The sequence below is a fragment of the Chelmon rostratus genome, chromosome 12 (assembly GCF_017976325.1).
Source record: "Chelmon rostratus isolate fCheRos1 chromosome 12, fCheRos1.pri, whole genome shotgun sequence".
NCBI classification, from domain to species: domain Eukaryota; kingdom Metazoa; phylum Chordata; class Actinopteri; order Chaetodontiformes; family Chaetodontidae; genus Chelmon; species Chelmon rostratus.
In genome coordinates this window covers 1,704,939-1,724,058 of record NC_055669.1, presented here as the reverse complement: position 1 = coordinate 1,724,058, position 19,120 = coordinate 1,704,939, and the positions used below count along the sequence as shown (strand labels likewise).

Here is a 19,120-nt window from a genome sequence, read left to right as displayed (position 1 = left end):
CTTGGTCAAAGTAAGAAAAGTTAGAATTGTGACAGACTGTCAAAGCTAGCACCACGCCTCCTGCACAGCCAAGTGGGTATCACCAAAGCCAAAGCCGCCACAACATTACCTGAGAGCTCCAGGAAGCTCCAGACCAGAGAAAGAAATGCATCAGCTGCCCGAGCTGAGAGACTGTCTGAGAGCTGGGTTGATGTTATAGATTAACAGAGATATGTACAAAGCATAAGAACAAAACTTAGGATGCACCATCAATATAGTTACAATATCTAATTATTTCAGGTCATTCATTTTTGCTTCGATCCCTCTCAGCAGCTACATGGTATGTTTATTCTAAAAATAAAATGTCTAATAAGTAAATAAGTAAAATATGCTTTGTTTACAGAGGTGACATAAGAGCATTATGCAGTACATGACATAAGTTTACAAGTTATGTATGTAAGTTTCAAACAGGAAACAAACCTCGGTCTCCTGTGTGGAAATTCTGTGTTTCACTTGTGCATCCAGCCCAACCTCAGCCATCGCTATTGCTGCTGTGGATGAGTTTACATTGAAGTTAGCTGAAGCCCAGGGCAAGTATTGACATAAATATATAATCATATATAAACAGAATCTTGTGTGTCTGTATGGAGTAGCATGCTTCATAAAGGTGTGTGATCAGGGAGGGCGGTCTTCACTACATGCTGATGGACAAAGGGGACACTCATTTATCCACAGCTGAAGTGATGAGAGCCAGGCAGAACTGAATGGAGTGGACTGACAGGAGGTCTAGTAGCCACCACTGCACCGACGGCTCATTGAGAGATCCAAATCCACATTCAATGACTACACATAGGCAGACAAGACACGTATTGTTACTTACTGATTGTTTGAATGTGTGTGTGTTGTATTCTTAACTACATTTCAAGTTTGCTATCATTTCTAACCAAATTCAGCAAGTTGTAGGTATGTTCAAATCCTGCATTAATAACCTGGTCTTGTTGTAATCCCCTGAGGGTGCACACACACACACACACACACACACACACACACACAGAAAGACGGGAGCAACACAAAGGTGTGACACATGGGAGGGGAAACAAAGGCAACACAATCCTGGCTGTAGTTATTTAGTAAGAAGGTATGGCTATTTATGAAATTGTCTGAAACATGTGACCTCTAACATTCAGAGGACAGAGTTAACTCGGGGTGAAACATTGACACTGCCCCCGAGAACGAGCCCATCCATGAAATGGACTTTTCTGAACTTACTTTCCAAACTTTTCATATAAAAGGCGCCACTGCCCGGCTGCAACACTGCCTTCCCCGGATGCAACACCGCCTTCCCTGTCTTCTGACGCAGCCACACGTACTCAGCAGCCACCTCCCCATGCTCTTCATATTCTATTCATGCTATTCACACACGCAAGTAGTCAGAAGGAAGTCGAACTGAGGAAATTTCGAATGCTCATGCACCATGTTCCCAGAAACTCCGAAGCCCAAGGAGCCTTGATGGATGTTTTTGGCTTATGGCAAAAACAATATCCCATTGTCTTAATGCACGCATGACCACTGCACTGTTTCTCAGTATGCCCTGTGCTCACAGTGGTACTTTTTACTGGCTCCATAATTTAGTATCATGTCTGGTCTACCAACAGTTCATTCAAAGACTGGAGCATAATGAAGAATGGCTGCTGCCAGAAATGAAAACTGACAGTACTTGGGGTGTCTGTGTTACCTGTATAACACATTCTGCTGGCATCATAACCACAGGCTTGTCTCTTTGCTTTTGGCAGTACAGGTACCTCCCTCCCTCCCTTCTAAGATCTGCTTTTATGTCCAAGAGAAAACCTGTGGCGCTGTTGCCTTGGTTACCCTGCTGCTGGTGTTTTCTGTTTATTTCCTCTCCTCATTTAGCTTTTGATTTGATCTCTCCTGTATAAACTGGAGGGGGCAGATCATCCTTTATTTTTCAGGTATGTGTCAGGTTGGATGATGTTCTCTGAGCTTGGTCTACTGTCTTTATGTGGTGTCACCCACCTCGTGTCTTTATCTGTGGCTCCCTCGCCCCTGTATCCCTTTAAATCGGTCTCATTTTGTTCTGGCAAATTTTACTTGGTTTTCCATCTTCTAGTATCTCCTGCATCTCTCCTGGCGTTATTGCACAGAGCTGACAGCCGTCTCAGTAATGAGACACAGTGACAAGATTCAGGCAGGGAGGTTGGACAGCATTCTGTGAGCCAAGTGCTGCAGGCAGTTAGCATTGTTGTTGTTTACTTGTGCCTCCATAGAACACAGAGCCTGGCAGGATAACTGCATTGCAGGTGTTTTTATGTGTGTGTGTGTGTGTGTGTGTGTTCCTGAGCAAATATCCTAATTTGAAGATATTACAGCTGATTTACAATTCAAGGTCACTGGATGAAAACTCCCATTCTGATGACTGTAGTAAAACACTGTACTGTTAGGATTGTTAACCACTTCTAAGTTCTGCTATTAGACAGTTTGAAATCTTTTGACACACAGAGTGTGTGTGTAATTATGATGGATTTCTTTCTGCAAATATTCTTTTTATATGTGTCCATAGAGTCAATCAATAACAAACTTTCAGTGGTCTTAATACAAAAATCTAAGCAGAATTCTAAGATCGTGTTGGAGACTTGAGCTTCAAGAGTTTTGCGCTGACACTACAGGACTGGAGTAAGTTAGTATCGACAGGCCCCAGTGTAGGCTATTATGATGGGCCCTTGAGCTTGCACGCACATAAGCACACACTTATTTTTTTAACCGTATTCACCAGACCCATCATGAGAGCTAACCCACCTGCCGGACCAACAAACATATACGTTAATCAACACCTGAAGCCAATCCAACCTGCAAATCACCAACTTTCTGCATCACAGCAGCACAAATATCAGCAGGACTGTCAGGATCACGCTGCGATCTGCTTCCTGCTCTGCAACAGGCTGATCCTGCTACTGGAGCAGATCCTGTCAGAGTGCTGCTGTTCCTCCCCCACACACACTGATGGGATTTAATATCCACACAAATTGTTACAAATTTGCTCTGAATTGTTGAACAACAGCAAAACAAGAAATCCTTCATCAGAGACATTAAGTCTGTATCTCGCCTCTTCTTCCCCTCGTTCTCGCCCTTTTTTCCCTTCATATTGTAACAGTGAACTTTAGCAGATCATCAGTCCACATGTGGAGGTCCATACTGTCAGTTTTTAGCTGCACTGTGGAGACAAAGATCACAAAGTTCACAGTTTCAGGGTTTAAACTGCTGCGCTCTGAAGCAGGTGATCAAAGAGAGACAACAACAAATTACCCAGTGATCATCACTGCATCTGTACATGAATACCAGAGAAAAGAAGAAATAAGAAAGCAGCTGGGTGAAGCAGGAGTCTTTCTATATGCGAGTAATTGCTCCTTTCATTTCACACACTATTCTCTTCATGGTCTCTTTTGCTTCCTCTGTCATGTTTCACTTCTATCCATATCTCATTCCAAAATGTTTCCTCCTCCCCTTCTCTGCCAAGCTGCCAGATACACCTGCCGTCTCAACCCTCCCCACCCCTCGTTAACTTCCCACTCCCATCTCCTCTTTTCTTCGCAGTTGTTTCCTCTCATTACACACATGCTTGGTGTATAACCTCTCTCTTCCTCTCCACCCTCCATCTCCTCCCTCTTCCATCTCAGTCAGAGGAGAATCAATAGGGATGTTGACAGTAGACTACTACTCCACTCCCTAGCAATTATTTGTTGTTCACAAATTCAGTTTGTGTCCTTTAACCTCGTCCCAAGCATCAACACTTCCCCTGTTCAACAGCCCACACCTCATGCTGCAGTGTACACACAGCAGACAAACAGTGAGCTACACTTCATATCTCAAAGGTCATCATATGTTAAGAATCAGAAAGTGCATCTTGACAGTATGGACCTTGAGGAACATCAAGTGAGAGATGAATATGATTGATTCAACATGTACTCACACCATAAATAACTGAATATGCCAACTATCAATAAGCTCCAAAATGACATATGTGACCGTTGGAGGCGTGGTTAACGTTGTGATACTGTTGCAGTTTGCTTAGATTTAGGTAGCCAAGCTACTTGGTTTGGTTTAGGAAATGATCATGGTTTGGGTTCAGTAAGCTACGTAAGTTATAATAAATCAACACTGACTTTTCACATAAGACACAAACAGTGGTCTCCTGGGTGACAGTCCTGTGTCTGTTTGACACATCCATCCAACCCACCTCCACTGTATGCAGATTTTTCTTGCTCTTAATACAAGGTCAGCTGACTTCCTCTTTTGCTAACGTCATACCTACTATGGCCACTAGAGGTTGCCACCCAAAGATAACCGTATTACTCAGGAAAAAACTGGCAATGCCAACACAGAAAATACTGTACATGCTATTTGTTTTAAGATTAGAGAAAAAAACATTTTTAAACAAACCAAGTAAAGACAGAGGTCAAATATGTGGAGAAGGAGCTCTTCAACCATTGTTCTTAAAGAGGAGTTATATTTACATTGAATACATCTGTAAATAAGATTATACCAATTAATCACTGTATCAAGAGTGAGCCATTTGAGAGTACCAAGCATTGTGTAATGGTGCTTTAAAAAAGAACAGAAACAAATCCACAAAGACTTTTCCGGATGACATTGAGAAGAAGGCTAGATTAGATTTAGGGGAATTTTGACCATGTCAGCATAGTCCTGGCACGAAGTTCTAAACTGTTTGAACCATGGGCTGTTTTTGTCTTTCAGGCTTTGTCATCGTCACTGAAGGTCTCAGTTAGGCAGTCACAGCATGACCCAGAAACACAATCAGGTGGCATGTCAGTAACATGTAATATATATATTTAATATAGATGTTCTGGGACAATTTTCATTAAAAATAAGTTTACAACACAGTACAACTCTTTGTTCTAATGGATGGACAAGAGTCTGTTCCAGGAATATAAGAACAATGACAAAATGTTTCTCATAACAACTACAGCATTATTAAACTCCTTTTGGTTCTGTTCAGACACTGGACTGTTAAGATGGGAACTCCAGTCTCTGATATCCTGCTGCCCACTATGAACTTGAACCACATCCTTGTGACTCCAGCAGGGTACAAAACACAGCGCCTCAGTCATTCAAATGAACATAGTCTGAGCAGCTGTTATGTTCATCATAATGTCTTTGTGAAAGCAACCTGGTAGAATGGGATTTTGAGAAGACTGTGTTGGTCATACAGTAGTCAAGGTAATGAAGCCGGGATGTGACACAACTGCTGCTGTTTCACGTTGATGTTTTTATGTTTAAATGCATCAAGGTGAATTAGACCGCAGTTTGTATTTATTTGCACTGACTGTGCAGCTGTTAGCTATTGTTAGCTCGCAATAACTCTGTGTGTGGAGTGTGGACCAACTTAGCTGCGACCTAAGTTTACCCATAACCCTAGATTTGAATTGTGACCTTTTATTCTAGTCTCTCTGCTCAAGGGCAGAGGATTATTACGTCAATGTAGCATCTATAGTTGATGTTGTAGTGTCTAGGCTCTGACCCCCTCACTCACCCCCTCAGTGACCAAATATCCCAGGTCTTCCAGGATCATTTCCAAGTTTTGTTCAGAGTCCCGACAAATATTCCACCATTCACTAACAAATTGTCCCAGTTTTCACCACAATTATGATAATAATTAGATTTTCATACTTGTTTTGAGCGCTGTGCCGTGAAGGGGTAAGTTTGCAGGACCCTAAAGCAGAATGGTAGGCAAGCATTTTATTAGCACAATATCAATATGTTAATATATTATAACGTGTTCAGAATGTGCAGTTTGCTGGAGCCTAATCCAGGCGGGCGACGAGAAATGGCAGGTGAAGGAAGATCAGAGAATCGAGGCAGGGAGAGTTTGGCTGACTTAGGCATGAAATCCAGGTGGTGAATGGCTCAGAACCTGATGCTAACAGTTAGCTGTCATGCTGAGGGGAACACTGATCTTTTCTAAAGAGCTCCAGAATGCTTATCCGTCCTTCAAGGTGTACCAATGAAAATGCTGCATTCATGGAGACCACGGTGTTGAAAGGTGTGCTTGGTATAAATGTGCAGTCCCCTTTACACCTGGTTCGGGAGTTTGAAAATATGGCCAGCCTACACGAGGAGACGTCAATCTCAGCACGACAGGGAGCAGGAAGTGACAAATATAACTCAGGGAAACTAGACTCTGAGCCTGCAGGTGGGTCCTCGGGTGGAGATTAGGTTTATCAAATGTTAAATGAACAGCAGCAGTAGCCAGAAATGAGTGTACCTTTCAGGCAGCGTGGCAGAAAAAGAGGAAGCAAAGCACTGACAGCTTTGGGGAGTTGGATACATGTTGCTGTGAGAAGGGTACGTCATGTGAGCAGAGCTGGTTTTTCTTCAGTTTCCTCCAGCCTCCTCTCTTTATCTTGTAGTCTGTTCATAGTATCATAAAGCTTAGGGATGGGCTGATATTTTCTGATCCAACTGAAACATTTTCGACACAAACACCTTCCCCTCAATAGGGGCTGGCGATAGTTTGCACATGTTGCAGGTTTGCATTGATTTATAAGCAATTTTGCCACATCTAAAATTTGCTTTCACTTCCCTTCTCTTCCTTTCCTGCTTTTTGTCCTCTCTCAGCTTTCTTTTCATCATAGTTGTACCCATCAAAATCTTTTGCTGTTTTCAATTTTGAAACTTGTTTTCCTGTTTCTCTCCATTACTTCCTTCCTCTTCTGTCCTCTTCATGGCAGATTTTCTTCATGTGTGTACTGTGGAAGACATTGCTACTCTCCACTTCCCTCTCCTCTTCTGCCTCTGCCCACTGGCACAAGTTAGTAATGACAGGCCCCAGTGCAAGCTGTAATGACGGGCCCTTGACCTCCTCAGTTAAGAAGCAAACACACACACACATTTGGATTTTGTATTTTTACCGTGTTCACCAGACCCGTCATGAGAGCTAACCCACCTGCCCGACCAACAAAAATACATGTTCATCAACACCTGCAGAAAATCACCAACTTTCTGCATCACAGCAGCACAAATATCAGCAGGACTGTCAGGATCACGCTGCGATCTGCTTCCTGCTCTGCAACAGGCTGATCCTGCTACTGGAGCAGATCCTGTCAGAGTGCTGCTGTTCCTCCCCCCCACACACTGAAGGGATTTAATAACCACACAAATTGTTACAAATTTGCTCTGAATTGTTGAACAACAGCAAAACAAGTAATCCTTCATCAGAGGCATTAGGTCCCCTCTTCTTCCTCTCGTTCTCTCCCTCCTTTCCCTTCATATCGTAACAGTGAATTTGAACATTGAGCATTAGTCCACATGTGGAGGTCCATCCTGTCTGTTTTTAGCTGCTGTTTAGCTGCGCTGTGGAGAAAAAGATCACAAAGTTCACAGTTTCAGGGTTTAAACTGCTGCGCTCCGAGCAGCAGCAGCAGCAGCAGCAGCAGAGGACAGTAAGCTTGGATACGCCACCTGTGCAGAGCTGCAGCAGTGCATGTGTGAGTGTGTTTTAGAGAGAGAAAGACAACACGGCAAAAATACAGGCACGTTATCAAAGAGTGACTTAAGATTTGACAACAACAAAATGCCCAGTGATCATCACTGCATCTGTATATGACATGAATACCAGAGAAAAGAAGAAAATATTCATTCAATTGAATTTTTTGTTTCTATAGTTTTTATGATTTATATAGAATAAATCTATAATCTGATTATACTTTGCTTGTTACTAATGTTTTTTCAATAAAGTTGCTGACACCACAACATTTCTCTTTCTCTGTTCACACTGGGATAACCACCCTGTCCCAGTTTCAAAACTACTTTGCTACACTTGAGAAGCGAACTGAGCTAGCAACTCGCTGGATGCTAAAGAGCAGCTTGTCCCAATTCAACATAACACTGGCCCAAACAAAGCGTTGAAGTTCCCAGATGATCCCAGAAGATCCCAGAATCTTGTGGAGACATCTTTCCCTTCCTGCTGTGCCCAACTCCAAGTGCGCTCCTCCTAACCTCCAGCCATGCACCTGTCTGCTCAGCGGAGCACTGGACACTGCTGTGGCGAGTGGTCACGTCATCTCTGGAGGTGACATGCCTACATCTTCGTACCCAAGTGAAACTCCTTCAATCGACTCTACTGTCCCTAACACTGAACTAATGTGGCTAATAACAACCAGCTGCATCCTCCATCTAAACTTGCCATCTATAAGGGGGGCTGTAGGGACAGGCAACCTGAAATCATTATTACTGGTGATTCCGTTGTTGAACACCCCCGCACTATCACTTACTGTCTTACTGGTAGCAAAGTTACATGTTCATATGGGTACCAATGACAGTATGGATTAACAATCAGTCAAACTGGGTTTTTTCGGGCCCCATTCCCACTTTTTCAAAAAAGCCCTGAACACTGAAACCATCTTTATAGTCTGTGTGAATGAGTAAAAGCCTTTTAGACCACAACTGGGCAGGACCTGATTAGCGATTTGGACGGTTTTTGGACCTGACATGAGCTCGGATCGGATTGGCTTGCACTCCAACATAAGAGGTTCTGCTTAGCATATTACTAAGTTTGACTGACACCTACTTCAGCACAACCCAACTCTCGAAGCCACTGCTGTCTACAATGATGAGCATCACTCCTTAGTCTTGCTGTACACTCCTAAACCAATAATACACCTATCAGAGTGACATTAAACCATGCACCTATAGACCCAGCTTCCATCTCCAACATTTCAGCTGTGTTCAGTCTATTTCATGTGCTGTTACAAACAAGTGTCTTTATGTGTTGGGACAATATTAATAACAATTAATATTAATGGGGCACCACCCTGAGATCAGAGACCTATAACCAAACTGTGGATACAGTCTCACAAAATGGCTGTTCACTTAAATGTGGATGTGCAAGTGTGTGGGTTGGTAAGGGAGAGAAGGAAAGGTGCTCCTCCAGCGAGTTAAAGAACTGTTGCCAAGGCGACTTAAAGTACATGTTTTTGATCTGGAACAATGCACCGTCTTGACGTCACAGTGGAAAGGTGAGGAAGAGCAGGGCGTGTTGATTCTTATATCCTCGATGACATCATGGCCATTGCACGGGGATTCCCTCAGTTCCGGTGGGTCTCGTCTAATGGGAAACCGGGATTTGGAAACTTCCACTCAGGTGAAATTGGCACGGCCTGACTGGATTTTGGGGCTTTCTCTTTGTTCATTGTCCTGAGGTCTTTGTTTAGGTTTTAGTTTTAGTTTGTGGCTCAGGAGGTAGAGTGGTCGCCCACCTATCAGAAGGTTGGTGGTTTGATCCCTGATCTGCAGTCTACATGTCAAAGTATCCTTGAGCAAGATACTGAACCCACAGTTGCTCCCGATGCTGTGAAACGGTGTGTTAATGCTCGTAGTGAATAGGTGAATAAAGGCTCGTGTTGTAAAGCATTTTGAGTGGTTGGAAGACTAGAGAAGTGCTCTGTAAATACAGTCCATTTACCATTTGTTCATCCATGTGGTGAGGTCCCAGCATATGCCTTGATTCTATTATGACTAACAGGATGGACTGATTTCTTATTCATCGCTGACTGTCCCCCTAACTACTCCTGTTTGAATCAACCAAGGCTGTCAGGCTGCGGAGGTGGCGTAGCTATAATCACTAATAACAACAAATATTCCTGTCTCTCATAATAGTTTTTCTTTCTGGTCTAAAGGTTTCCTTTCGAATGGTCAGCATCCAGTACTGTGTGCTTTAATGCACAGGCTGCCAAAGGCTGACATTTTTTTTCTTCTTCGTAAGCAAAGCAGATCCTAACAGGGCTATGATTTATCATACTTTGCTCCCACTTCCTGCTCATAGGTCATCTATTTCCATCCACTCTTGATCTTTTAATTCCAAATCAGCTTGCAGTTTCTGGGAAAAGTTCTTTGCTGCCTCTGCCTGTAATGGCCTTCATCAGCATGACTGCTCCCTGTGTGTGTGTGTTTTTTTTTAGATTATTTTAATATTACATGTCAGACTATTCTTGAGGTCATCGCCCCCATCAAGATGAAGCAAGCCAAACGTAATGCCCTCCCCTGCCTTAATGACCATACAAGGGATTTAAACACAGTTGAGGGAAAATGGAGAAAAGCCGAAATCCAGGTATCTCTTGATATCATAAAATGTGTCATGCAGCATGCAGTTAAAGAAGAAAGGTTTTCTCATTTTTCAAATTTAATTGCTTGTAGCTGCCATAGCCCTTGGTTTTATTTCAGGCAATCAACTCAGTGGTTAACCCTATTGGTTGGAAGCATTCACAGATATTTATGAGCAGTTTCTCCATATTTCATAAATAAGATATACTATTAGACTTAATTTCACCCAATCTCATCTGTACTGAACCCACTGTCAGAACATATCACTTGAAGAAAAAAAATTAGGTGTTAAATTCCTCCAGTTGTCAATGTCACGAATATCAAGGTCATGATTGATTTATTGCTTGCTGCGTATTCTGGGACTTCAATTTTCTGCATTTGATGCAGTCAAACACAATATCCTTATAAATCTCCTTAAAAAACTGGGTTGATATTAAAGCAGGGGTTAGGAACTTCTGGCCTCTGGACTGTATATGGCCCATAAAACTGTTTGATTGCAGTGTTATACTGTTTGATCCAGCCCGCAAATACAAAAAAAAAAAAAAAAAAAAAAAGCAATTACAAAACTTTCTCCTGCTAAATGAGTCTAACTCTGAACACTTTTATTCAGCCCACCAAACCTGACCTGTGACCTCCAACGTCAAGCATTCCACCCCCAATTTGGTTTATATAAAGGAGTCCTTGAAACACTCATCCGTGCTTTCAGCTCATCACGTCTCATTATTGTAATTTCCTGTATTCAGGGCTCAGACACAAGGCCATCTCTAACTCGTTCACTACTTAGCTGCCAGGCCCTAAGCAGATTCTAAGATACTGGATCATATCACTCCCATCCCACACTTGACTGGCTACCTGTAGCCCTACATCGGCTACAACCTAAAATTAGCTCAAGGAGGCTGAAAGAAATATTCTGTACATTTTACAAGAACTTTTGAATTTGAGACTTCAATTCATCACCGCCAGTTAAAAACATTTGTTGGAAAAGTCAACCAGCATAAAATGTAGGACAAATAGCCACTAAAGGCAAGATTCAGTGCGGAGTGTAACGGGTGTGTTCAGCACCTGAATGTAGTACCACCAGTATGCTGAGATTGCTTTTTCTGATTTTGATCTCAGACTTGGTAGATACAGATAAGCAGCCACACAATTCAAAGTTCAGTTTGGGTATAAAGTCTCAATATATTCACTGCTGTAAAGCAGAGGCACAGAAGGCCGAGGACAGGAGAACAGACATGGTCAAAGGCAAAAATCAGTCCAATGGTACACGCTGGAGATGGAAACATGGTGTATGGGAGCAGAGAAACAATCTGGCCCTGAGTGAGTGTGTGAGTGCATCTCCCAGGTCCACCAACACAGCAATATGGGAGCGATTGTATAAGTAGTCATTGGTGGAACATGTTTCCGGGCCTCTTGGGTGTGCTTGTGCTTGGCAGATTTGTCATGCTGGCTCACATCTCTGTGTGCCACACTAAAATCCTTGTGGCATATTTTACAAAAAGCATGACTTTGACTGATGTTGCTCTTTATTAAGTACAGGTAAGCCTCCTCCCATTTGGTGAGATACTTGCACAGACCTTTGGCCTTTTGACATGTACTCCCTCTCACCTTCATCCATCTTCTTCTTCTACTCTTTTATTGGCAGATGCTGTTTGAGTGAATGACTCCTTCTCACTATGTTACAGCTAATGTTCTGCACACTGCCACCTGCTGTACCAAAGAGGAGTGTAGCAAACACATAAAACACATTAAATAAAAATAATAATAATAAGAAAAATATGGGAGATTTACTCAAAAATATTAAATAATATTGAAAGGGAAGTACAGCAGGAGCGAAGGGTAAAGTATGGAAAAACCCCAGGAAAATTTGAAAAAGACTAAATTAAAAAAGATTAGAAAAAAAGATTTAAATCTGACTACTTTCAAAAACAAAATGCTGCTTACTCAGGACAATATGAAGAGTTCGTGTCAGCAGTTTTTGTGTTGGATAGGTACAAAGTCTTTATTGTGGAAATCATTGCTAGTGGGATGTGTGAATTATTCAGAGTATGAGTAATGAGGGACGATGGTGTTGATTTATAATTTTTCCAGATGTTGATTACAAAGCTGTGAGGAACACAAACAATAAAATAAATGAAGAAAATAAAGGGCCTGGTGACAGAAAGTGAAGGCTGATGCAGAAAGAAACAGTGTTTCATGTGTCTTCGGTTTTGCTCCCTCTGCAGGTGAGGATAGTGGCCTTGCCTGTATATGTGCCTACATTTGTTTGTGTGTGCGTACCCAGAGGCTCCACGCATGTCAACAGGAAACACGCTATGCAAATGAAGACAACCTACTGTGCAGAGTCCCATGGATAATATATTATGAGAACCACACACATAAATAGAAACATACAGAAAGACATGCACATATAATCACATGTCTACTAGCTGACATGCTTCATTGTGGCTTGTAGAGCCCCAGGGCAGTTTGGATGTATGGTGTTTTGTAAAGATACACTCTTTACAAATTTAACAGCTGTATTTCTATCCATTAAGCTACCATTTCTCTCAGCTCCTGCCTCCATGTATTTGCCAGTCATGTCAAAATAACCATAATCAAGGCCTTGAATATCACGGAACAGAACCATATGATCTAGAACATGACTGAAGTCATTTGGGGATTCAGAATGACATAAAAAACAGTTTCTATTCTACTATTACTCATGTCATCACCCCGCAACGTTTTAGTTTCTAATGTCGTTTTTCATTGCTTGTTGAGCAACCATCATGTATTTTTCCCCTGTATTTTGATCTGTTGATAAGCCTTGCTACAACTAACCCTGCAGTTATATTTTGTATCAGTAACCCCTCTACCAGACTGCACTTGATGCTTAGTCAGAAAATAGCCAAACTTGAGGGTCAGATCATCAGGCTTTACCAAATCCAAGAATATGAGCAACTCCTTGACTCTCTGGATGCAGAGCTTCCTGCATCATAAACAACAGCACCCTTCCTTGGCCTGGTCCCGCTGTCATCTCAGAGCCAGAGCTGCCAATCATCAGCTCGATCAACAAGGAAGATCTCTGGCCCAGGCTTGATGATAAATACAAGAAAAAGAACTGTTCCACACCCACTCCTTTAGAGCCCAGGACTGGCATCCATGGTGAGGTTTGAGGTTTTTTGGGAGCTAGGGCAACACCCATTTATAACCTGAAGCCTGCAGACAGTCCAACACAGCTACCTACAAGCAGGCACACACCCACCAGCCTGGCAGCCACTTGTCCCCAGGAATGGCATCAGCTCTCCTTATCCATAGTAACCAGCCATGAGTCACAAGGTGAACTATTAAAAACTCACTTTTTCCACCTGTTCAGCACAGGAAGTGATTTATGAGCCACCTCTTTATGTTCGGCCCACTCCCCTCCTGCAGTCGCAGTAGTGGGCAGTTTTGCGGGCTACTGCCGCTGCACACCTGAACTTGGTAAATTAATTTCTCAAATAAATCCTCTACCTGTATTTTGGACATTATCCCAGCAAAATTCTTAAAAGAGTAATTCAAGTTTACTACATCCATGTGCATATACACACACTCCGACACAAACATGTACTGTAACTTCAGTCACTTCTAAATAAAAATGCCAGAAAGGTATCTCTTGATATCAGAAAAGAAAAAACAGCAGTCATAGAAAAGAAAAGAAAAAGGAAACTGGTGAGCACTGATGAAAATTCATTCCATCCTTGTATTTCTTGTCAAACTGAAAAAACAAACAAAAAAAAAAAAAAACGCTACGGACCACTCAAGTTTTGTGGTGAGCGAGCTAATAGCCAAGAAGCTGAAACCTCATTCAGAAGGAGAATTTGCTGCACAAGTATATTCTCAAGACAGAAATGTATTTATTATAACAAACTTATCTTGTTTAATTTCCTTCTTCATTACTTTTGTATTGGATATTGTATTACTTTGTCCAGTTAATTTATCTCTTTGTTCAGTTAATTAATCTCTATCTTTATGTCTTCTGGTGTTACAACTTGAACTTCCTTTTAACAGTTTTAAAATGGTTAAAGTATACTGTGTGATTCTTTTGGAAGAACGCAAGAGTTTGAAGATTTCCTACAATGACTGCTGTGTTTCCCATAGTAAATATATGCTGTGCTAAAAAAAAGGTCACCATATATCATTTCCTAAATATGAAAGCTGCACCAATTTGTATGGCATAATGGTTGGATTTGATGAGTGTATGTCAGTGCTACGTTTACAGCTGGTTGTGCTGCTCCCAGTGGTTATAAAAAATAATTCATAGAGCATTTAGATTCATGTTCCTGTACACTATAACTGTAATGCAGATTCATTCATATGCCTTACCAACGAGTCAGCATGACTGCAGAATTCATTAGTATGCCTTATGGGAACACATAATGAGCAGAGCATGTTATTAGTTGTAGCTGTGCTTGCCCTGCTATGGCAAATCAAAGCGTCTGCTGGGATCAAACGTCTGTTTGACATTTGCTCGAACTGCAGCAGTAAGAAAATCTTGTTAAATTTGATGCAACCAGAGCGAGATTGAGATTGAGATTGTATTGCATTAATCCAAAACCTTTGGTCTGCTGCACCAAAAATTGATCTGTGAGTCTGAAATATTGCTTTATGAACCTTTTCGGGACTTACTTATCCAATGTGCTGGGCCTTTACCTGTTTCTCCTTCTTTAATATACAATGCACCCAATCTTTGAACTACTCAAGAGTAAGCCACCCCTTTTCAAAGTCAGTTATTTGCTCTACCTAATCATGTCTGATCCACGATCATACTTAATGATGCCTATTTAGACTGAAGCTCTTTCAACCAATATTTTACTGTTTGCTTAAAGAGCTGTTTTGTTGTCTCCCTCACCTTTTTCAAACCTTTCTCCTTTCCTCTACCATTCTTTTGCCTTTCTCTGTTCATCCATCTCACCAACCTCCTTCTCACACCGTCTTCCCTCACCCTCCTCCATCCTGTCCTCACTGTTCCCAGACAACACTGCCAGTATAGTATCTCGACGACGTGGAGGCTTCAGCCAGGATAAAGACCAGGAGTTCTTTAGTCTGGTGCTGGTGGTGGCTGATGGTGGGGAGCCTCCCCTGAGCAGCACTGCTACACTCTCCCTCAGGGTCTGTGTGTGTCAGAGGAACATCAGGGGGCGTAACAGCAACAACATCTGTCAGGCCCAGGCCTTCCTGTCTTCAGCTGGCCTCAGCACCGGAGCCTTTGTGGCCATACTCCTGTGTATTGTCATATTACTAGGTTAGTATGTGAGTGCATGTAAATCTATCTTTGTCTTTATTTCTCCTACTGATATCAGTAGACTAGACCATCAGACCAGAAGTCATTCATTCCAACAGAGGGTGAATGACTGAGAGTGAGGACTAGTAGCCCTTTGTGGCCATTTGATTCGCTGGCCATCAGATCATAGATAAGTTAGATTTTTAGACAACCACTATGTTAACCACAAATAAAACAGAGAGTGATAATTTGCTAATCATTTTTGACATATACTCAATTGAAAATCATATTTCATGTTTTGCTTCATCAGCTTCATTGTTTTTTGTAAGTATATGCTTATCCTAAATTTGGTGCCAGTAATAAGTTGGGACAGGAGCAACAACAGACTGGGAAAGTTGTGGAACGCTCCAAAAACACCTGTTTGGATCATTCCACAGGTAAACAGGTTGATTGGTCACAGGTGAAGGTATCGTGATTGGGTATGAATCATCCTGGAAAGGCTCAGTGGTTCACAGCGAGGATGGAGCGAAGTTCACCACTTTGTGAACACATGATTGTAGAAAAGATGTTACTACATGGGCTCAGGAACATTTTGTAAAACCGCTGTCCGTAAACACAGTTCATTTGTAAAAGTTTGCATTCTGTTTTTATTCACATTTTACACAGCATCCCAACTTTTCTGGAATCCGGGATTTAGAAAGAGAACGACAGGAGTCCCTCCGTAAACAAAACCATTTGGTTTAATGTAGAAGAAAACAACTTAATTTTTTGTGACACTTTATTTGAAGGGATGTGCATTAGACTGACACCATCATAACCATGACACGACTCTTTAGGAATGTTTATGACTGTTAGAATTGTCATTCAATCAATTATGTAATTTTTACAAGCAGTACTCACCAGAAAAATAGCCATACTTGTCTTCTGTGCAAACAGGTTATTACAATCCATATTTGCATTTATTGCTACGTGGTGACCTCTAGTTCCCAAAGTAATTATGATGGAAGCAAAGGAAGAAGTCAGGTAATGTAATATAAAGAGCAGGAGAGTCCACATATGGAGATTGGGTGGGTAGATGGCCAAACAAACACAGGACTTTCACCCATGAGAACTACTGTTTGGTCCTGTGTGAAACCAAACGTCAGTGTTGACATTTTAACTTCCATGAACTAACATGCATCTATGTAACAGTAACATACTTACTTTAAGCAAACCAAACCATGATCTTGTTTTAAACCTAATCAAGTTGTTTTGTTGACTAAACCTAACCAAGTCGGTTCAGTGCCTAAACTTTACCAAACTGCGACAGTTTCACAATGTTGACCATGTAATGACGAAGGTCTGATAGGACCTTAACCTAAGCAAACTGCAACTGTCTCACAACCTCACATGATAACAAAGGCCCATTCTAACAATGGTCCGGTTTGCTTGTCGCTGGTATCTTGCATTGACCAGTTTGACAGTTCAGATGTGATTTAAGCATGGTTACATGGTTCTTCTTGATGAACAGATACCTTACTTCTTACTAAAGTGAGCAAACTGCTAACTGTTGCCAAATGTAGCTGCCATTTGCTAGTGAGCTTAGTTGGCAGCTACAGTTAGCGCTCCTGTTGCTGTTAGTTGACTCGGCTCCAGGATGCCAGGAGCAAAAGCCTGCAAGAAAAGCACCTTAGCACTGTATTCCTTGTTGTCAAACTGGCCTCAGACAGTCTTGGAGGCTGTGTTCACAGTCACACTTTGGGAGTTTGATTCCTCTTAGTTACCTGTCAGCAGCAAAAACAGGAAGCTAGAGAGGGACTTGTCACTCCATGACAACAGTCATAAACATTCATAAAGATTCATATTTATGACAGGTGTCATGTTTATGACAGGTGTCATGTCAGTCTAATCCACACCCCTTCAAATAAAGTGTTCCAATAATGCCAAAATTGAGGGGCTTTGTCACTCATGATCATACCCGACATAGCATCTTTTACGGTTTTATGGAATTATTTTGTTACATTGATTATACTCTTTTTAAGGTCAAGAATCAGCTTCCATGCTCCAGCTCCTTGAATGTGAGGTGTTTTTAATACCCCATGTGTAGACGTTTTTGGTTTTGGAATAGTGAGACAATCCAAGTGTCTTTCACGGTATGAGTCCGTAGAACAGCTCTGTGGGAAAAGGCGGGATGGCATTGCATCGCTGTCTGCCACAGTGTATTTTTGATACCACTACTCAGGGTCATCAAAATTTGAAAGTTTCAGATTCTTCACAGAGTGGTTTTCAAAGGTTTAAATGTATTCTTCCCATTGGACAATGTCTACCTGATGTTCATCATAGTACATGATGCATCTGATTTAATGCTTTAGATATTTTAAATATTTTATTCATTTGTCCATCTTTCACACTATTTGTTATTTTGTAGTCATGTATCTGTTTGTTTTACAAGTGCAACTATGCTTGAGGATTTATCTGCTTTTCTCAACAAGTACTACATAATTGTTCCTGATTTTTTAAAATTTTTTATCACCAAATGTGCATATTTTATTGTGTTTTTATTTTTTATTGCATGTCTCTTGTGTTTTTCATAAGAATTCGATCTGCATTCATCCAATCATTTTGTTCCTGTCATTGAAAAGTACTTTGGCTCTGGTTTCCTGTCTTACTCTCTCTATGTATTTCTCTTCCCTTTTACCTCTCTTGCTCATTTCCCTCCAGCCATTGTGATGCTGTTCACCCAGCTACGAAATAAGAAGGCAAGCAAAGAGCCCTTGATTCTCTCTGAAGAGGACATCAGAGAAAACGTGGTGACCTACGACGATGAGGGAGGCGGGGAAGAAGACACAGAAGCCTTTGACATTGCAGCACTTAGAAATCCTAAAGGCTCAGAACCTCGCAGAAAGTTCCACACCTACCTCGGCTGTGGACCGAGCACATATGGAGAGGAGGATGAGGCCGAGGATGATGAGGAGGGGATTGTGGTGGTGAGGAGGAGGAGAGCACGGGAGATGGATTACGGGAACTACAGCCCAGAGTCAGAACCTGCATGGTTTGTTATTGACTGTGTTCCTCGAGAGATCAGCCAGTCAGCGCCTTCGCTTCTGCTAGATAGTCGTGACATCATTCAGCAGATCATCCAGCAGAGGGTGACAGAAGCAGACTCTGACACACGGGGCCCGCCGTATGACTCACTTCAAACATATGCCTATGAAGGCTGTGGGTCCTTGGCTGGGTCAGTCAGCTCTTTGGGCCTGACTGCGGCAGTGCCCGAACTTAACTATGCAGACTTGGAAGACTGGGAGCCAGAGAGGCAAACACTGGAACAAAGTGTTGGAAAGCAGCTGGCTACAGGCCAAGCTAACCCTGACACCTAATGATTTTTTTCTTTTTTTTTTACCTTTTGCCAGATTTGCTGAAACAGATTGCTTTTTACTCGTGCCATTTAAACCTTGGTGCAACGATTAATTACTTCTGCAAAAAGCTGGCAATTAGGAACTGTGATACCATGAGAAATCCGAGGATAAGAAAAGCCATTTACATGTAACACGGGAGAAGAAGACACAAGCTGAAGGGAAATTTGGGGGAAAACATCCCAGCTCAAGTGCTTTTCTGAAACGAGGGACAAAATGCAAACTGAGAGAGGACCAGGGTTATAAAATGACATGTCAATTTGCAAACAGTTTTCTCCCTCTGCTCTGCTTGTTATGCGTGTTCATGGAAAAGGTACAGCTAGTCCTAGGCCCAAAGGATTCTTGTCTTGATCTTCACTGTTGCTGAAACTCC

At 41.9% G+C, this 19,120-nt stretch overlaps 1 protein-coding gene across 1 annotated transcript in view; it reads left to right on the top strand.

The window, feature by feature from the left end:
- LOC121614578 (cadherin-18-like) overlaps nucleotides 1-18,711 on the top strand; it is a 150,501-nt gene extending 131,790 nt beyond the window's left edge. The window contains exons 10-11 of the mRNA XM_041948516.1: nucleotides 15,107-15,376; nucleotides 18,056-18,711. Coding sequence (XP_041804450.1) covers nucleotides 15,107-15,376; nucleotides 18,056-18,711 — 926 coding nt within the window. The remainder of the gene's footprint in view (nucleotides 1-15,106; nucleotides 15,377-18,055) is intronic.
- Nucleotides 18,712-19,120: the final 409 nt, after the last annotated feature.